This window comes from Belonocnema kinseyi, chromosome 4 (genome assembly GCF_010883055.1).
Source record: "Belonocnema kinseyi isolate 2016_QV_RU_SX_M_011 chromosome 4, B_treatae_v1, whole genome shotgun sequence".
Taxonomy (NCBI): Eukaryota; Metazoa; Arthropoda; class Insecta; order Hymenoptera; family Cynipidae; genus Belonocnema; species Belonocnema kinseyi.
In genome coordinates this window covers 85,279,226-85,284,371 of record NC_046660.1, presented here as the reverse complement: position 1 = coordinate 85,284,371, position 5,146 = coordinate 85,279,226, and the positions used below count along the sequence as shown (strand labels likewise).

General features: G+C 42.7%; 1 protein-coding gene across 3 annotated transcripts in view; it reads right to left on the bottom strand.

Moving 5' to 3' along the window:
• Window positions 1-99: 99 nt before the first annotated feature.
• Window positions 100-5,146, bottom strand: part of LOC117170808 — a 32,593-nt gene continuing 27,546 nt past the window's right edge. Inside the window, exon 7 of one of the 3 annotated variants that reach the window (XM_033357850.1) lies at window positions 100-5,115. In XM_033357850.1, the coding sequence (XP_033213741.1) occupies window positions 938-5,115 (4,178 nt within the window). In that variant the 3' untranslated portion in view covers window positions 100-937. The other 2 variants (XM_033357848.1, XM_033357849.1) reach the window with 2 other exon arrangements.

Below are 5,146 nucleotides of genomic sequence, written 5' to 3'. Positions count from 1 at the left end.
ATTTATATGAAGAATAAATATAATAATAAATTAAAAGTGGAACTTAATGAAATTAATATAAAGTAAGCAAGGGTGAAATCAAAAACAAATAAACGTTACAAAAACTATTTATTTAGTCGAAAAATAATAATGCAAACTAAATAATAATTGTTAATAGCATTCCGATATGCATTAATCCTTTCAGAGATAAATAAATATATTTTATCCGAAGCATATGAAAAAGATCTAAGGGTAAATTAATATCAGAAAATAACTTAAAATGATGTAGTGATATAATTACGAGAATAAAATAATATTGATTATATGAAGAACACTTCATGCTACGCTAATATTCGAAGTGAACATTGTTTCGATTTCTAAGTTATCACGGGTTCAAGCTCTAGTTATTGCTTCGTAAAACACGCTGCCTAAGGTAAAAATACCCCTTAGTTTTTAAACGTTTTTAAAACTTTTTGGTTTACAAACTCGAATAGACTCTTGAATCTATCCACAATTTGATTTCGTGTTTACTAGTGCGGTAGGTGAATATAAATATATGTATCTGTAATATTCAAACAGCAATAGAATTTTATGAGCGGCAATAAACTTCTTATATTACTTTTTAGTATTCTATCATGTATATGAACAAGGTGGAGAGAAACTGCTGGATCAAAAAACTTCAAACTATTAAATTTAGTTCTCTAATTAAATAAACAAAAAATAACTTATTATGAACATAAATGTGAGCAATCTCTCCACCTATGGAATGAATAAATATATTGATTTACAATTCTATTCAGCGTTTTCGAGTATAACATATATCCTAAATTATCTCTTAACTCATAAACCAAGATTCTAAAGCAACGGTTGGTCGAACACAACAACGCAGAATCAAATGTAAAAAAGAAATCGTAGCTGGTAGTTCACAGCCAATCGTATAGCGATTCAAGAGACGATTTTAGTTGGAGACCAACGGCATATAAAATTTGTGTTTCGGAGTGTCCCTCGTGTGCTTAAAGGGAGCTTTCTTTGCTTCCAAAAGTGCAGCAGGACAGGGTCCTCTAGCTCTGGGTATAAACTCTTTTTTATACATGCTTGAGCCTGTAGTGCTTCCGTCGCCCAAACTTATGTGCGAAACGTTACTCTGTTTTTGAACCCTCTCAACTTTCTGGGTTGAGAAATTTCCGTAATTTTTAGCCTCACTTTGCGAGTAGAACTTTCCACCAACTGTTAGATTATCTTGGCGAACGATTCGCTGAGGTTTTTCGTAGGAGGAAGAAGCATAAGGATTTACTTCCTTATTGCTGCGATGAAGAGATGTGAGACTTCTTCTGTCGCTGCTTTGAGTCGAATTGCTGATGAACTGCCCACTTTCGGCCAGGTTTGATAGACTCTTTCTTTGATCAGCTGCTGTTGAAGAAATTGTGTGGAGAGCTTCAGTGGATGAGACGACTCCCCGTCGATGAAGAACTGCGTTGCTGACATCTGCAGATGATGAGGAGATGATGCTTTTTCTGTGGTGACTTGTTTTTGTTAGGGTTTCCTGTTGGCTGCCGTCTTGGCCACTTATGGTTTGCTTGAATTCACTGCTGTTTGCTTGATTTGCGTTGTATCGAGCCTGGCTCGAAACAGTCTGCTGCGTGAGTTTCGAAGATTGGCGGGTTTGATTGCTTGAGGTTGATTGCTTGTTTTCAGAACGTTGGGAGGTTACGATCTCACGCCTGGAAAGCTCTTGCTGATGACGTTCGATTTTTTGTTGTGTAAGAGCTTCTTGGGAGTGTCTACTTTCCACATGCTGTCGCTCCACACGCTGTCTTTCCACCTGCTGCTTTTCCAAATGTTGTCTCTCGGAATGTTTCGACTCATCCCTGATAATTTGATTCTGAGTCCGCAGGTTTTGTTCGTTGACCCTTTGTGTATAGTCGTCTGAATAACGATCATCTCTCTGTCTGCTTGAATGTCTGCGCTCAGTCTGAATAGGAGACTCTGATCTCTGATCAGGATAACGTTCAGTGATAACCTGTTTTGTATATTCCTTCTGGCTGACAGTACTCGCCGTTTCTTTGCCCGAACGTTTTGTGTAAGTGTTGTAATTCCGTTGGTTGGTAGTTGACATCACTCTGGTGTCATCGCCGAGAGATATGGTTGATTCAGTATGTCGAGAGCGATTTACAGTGTTTTCGTTAGGCACAAGATCTTTTGTTGGTGAGGGAGATTTAGTTGGAGAGTACATGTCCTTTGAAGTGGTGTTCGTCTCCATTGCACCAGTGTTTATCTTCAGATTGTCTTGATGACGCTTTATCTCTGCTCTTTCGCCACGAACAACTGTGCAAGTTGATTTTTGAGAAGTGGTGTCCTGGAAGTCACCAGTCATCTTCAGATTGTCTTCCCTTCGAATGATCTCTGTTCGTTCTGTTCTTCTGGGTGCATAGTCATCTCTTGGACGGCCGGTAAAGTCTCCTTCTGGTTTTAGATTATCGGGATGTTTTATAGGTGATCTTCGCTCTCCAGGACCAGTTGGACTTTTCTGAGGTCTGTCGAAATCACCCTCAGGTCTCAGATTATCCGGGTGCTTCTTAATGACAGTGCGTTCTCCAGTGACGTGGTTGTACTCATCCTTTCTTCGAATATCAACGAACTCTCCTTCAATTCGTAGATGACCCTCTCGTCGGCGTTTTTGGACCCTTTCACCATTGATAATTTTGTAGTCTTCCTTCGAAGATGTGGTAATTTGCATATCCCCATTGGTTTTCAGATTGTCTTCTGCCTTTCTGACCGGAGCTCTTTCTCCTCTCTTTGGAGTGTAGTCATCCCTTGGAATCATGTAGAAATCTCCTTCCGGATGAAGATTATCATCCGGACGAATTTGAGTTCGTTTTTCACTTGGCAAAACCTGAGTTGGACTGCTTGGAGTGTACCCAGTTCGATGTGGCTTCTCGAAGTCTCCCTCGATCTTAAGGTTGTCAGGATGACGAATCGGCGTTCGTCTTTCTGCTGGACCAACTGGTGACTTAGCAGGTCTTTCAAAGTCTCCCTGGGGACGAAGATTGTCCTTAGGTTTCTTGATTTCGGCACGATCTCCTTTGGTGGGTGCATCCTTCCTTGGCCGATCAGCAAAGTCACCTTCTGGTCTGAGATTATCAGGATGTCGTATCGGCGTTCGTCTTTCGCCTGGACCAACTGTTGATTTTGCAGGTCTTTCAAAATCTCCTTCAGGATGGAGATTATCCTTAGGTCTCTTTATCTCGGCACGATCTCCTCTTCTGGGAGCTTCAGCCCTTGGTCTATCAGTAAAGTTACCTTCTAGCTTAAGATTATCAGGATGTCTAATAGGTGTACGCCTTTCTCCAGGACCAACGGGCGCCTTTTCTGGTATCTCGAAATCACCCTCTGTCCTCAAATTGTCTTTAGGCTTCTTGACAACTGCTCTTTCACCTTTCGTCGGCGATTGTGGCCTAGGACGACCTGTGAATTCACCTTCTGGTTTCAGATTGTCGGGATGTTTTATAGGGGTTCTTTTTTCGGCTGGGAAAACTGGCGATTTTTCTGGACGCTCGAAATCACCCTCAGGTCTCAGGTTATCCTCATGTCTAACAACTTCAGTCCTCTCGCCTCTGGTAACACAATAATCATTACGTCTTCTGATGTCTATAAATTCACCTTCCATCCTTAAATTGTCCTCGTGACGAACAACGTCCATCCTTTCAGATCTAGTGACAGTATAATCATCCCTCGAAGTGTGGATGTCGATATCTCCTTCCATTTTGAGATTATCTTTGTGGATGACAACTTCGGTCCTTTCACCTTTAGTCTGCTTGTAATCATCTCTTGCTCTACCAGTGAATTCCCCTTCAGGTTTGAGATTATCCTTAGGTCTCTTTTGGGATGGGCGTTCTCCACGTTTAGGCGTGTAATCGTCCTTAGGTCTTCCAACAAAATCACCTTCAGGATGTAGATTATCTTCCTGTCGAATAGGAGTTCTTCTCTCACCAGGTCCAATTGCAGATTTCTGAGGTCTGTCGAAATCACCCTCCGGATGTAAATTATCACAAGGTCTGATAGGAGTGCGCCTCTCGCCAGGACCAATCGGAGATTTTGTTGGACGGTCGAAGTCTCCCTCTGGACGGAGATTGTCAACTGGTTTCCTGGTTGGAGCTCTCTCACCCTTCTTAGGCGAATCATCCCTTGGCCGTTTAGTAAACTCACCTTCTGGTTTGAGGTTATCGGTAGGTTTAATCGGTGATCTTCTTTCAGCTGGTTGGTAGGGATGTTTCTCCCTGTCAGGGAAGTCACCTTCCGGAAACAGGTTATCTGGATAGCGAACAATCGGTGCTCTATCTCCTGGTCCGTATGGTTGAGCATCTGGTCTTTCGAATTCTCCTTCAGGATGCAAATTATCAGTTGGTCTAATTAGTGTTCTTCTCTCACTTGGGCCAACCGGTGATTTTGAAGGTCTTTCAAAGTCTCCTTCTGGACGGAGATTGTCAACTGGTTTTCTGGTTGGAGCTCTCTCACCCTTCTTAGGTGAATCATCCCTTGGCCGTTTAGTGAACTCACCTACTGGTTTGAGGTTGTCAGTAGGTTTAATCGGTGATCTTCTTTCAGCTGGTTGGTAGGGGTGTTTCTCCCTATCAGGGAAGTCACCTTCCGGAAATAGGTTATCTGGATGACGAACGATCGGTGCTCTATCCCCTGGTCCGTATGGTTGAGCTTCTGGTCTTTCGAATTCTCCCTCGGGATGCAAATTATCAGTTGGTCTAATTGGCGTTCGTCTCTCACTTGGACCAACTGGTGATTTTGAAGGTCTATTGAAGTCTCCTTCTGGACGGAGATTGTCAACTGGTTTCCTGGTTGGAGCTCTCTCACCCTTCTTAGGCGAATCATCCCTTGGCCGTTTAGTGAACTCACCTTCTGGTTTGAGGTTATCGGTAGGTTTAAACGGTGATCTTCTTTCAGCTGGTTGGTAGGGATGTTTCTCCCTATCAGGGAAGTCACCCTTCGGAAACAGGTTATCTGGATGGCGAACGATCGGTGCTCTATCCCCTGGTCCGTATGGGTGAGCTTTTGGTCTTTCGAATTCTCCCTCGGGATGCAAATTATCAGTTGGTCTAATTGGCGTTCGTCTCTCACTTGGACCAACTGGTGATTTTGAAGGTCTATCGAAGTC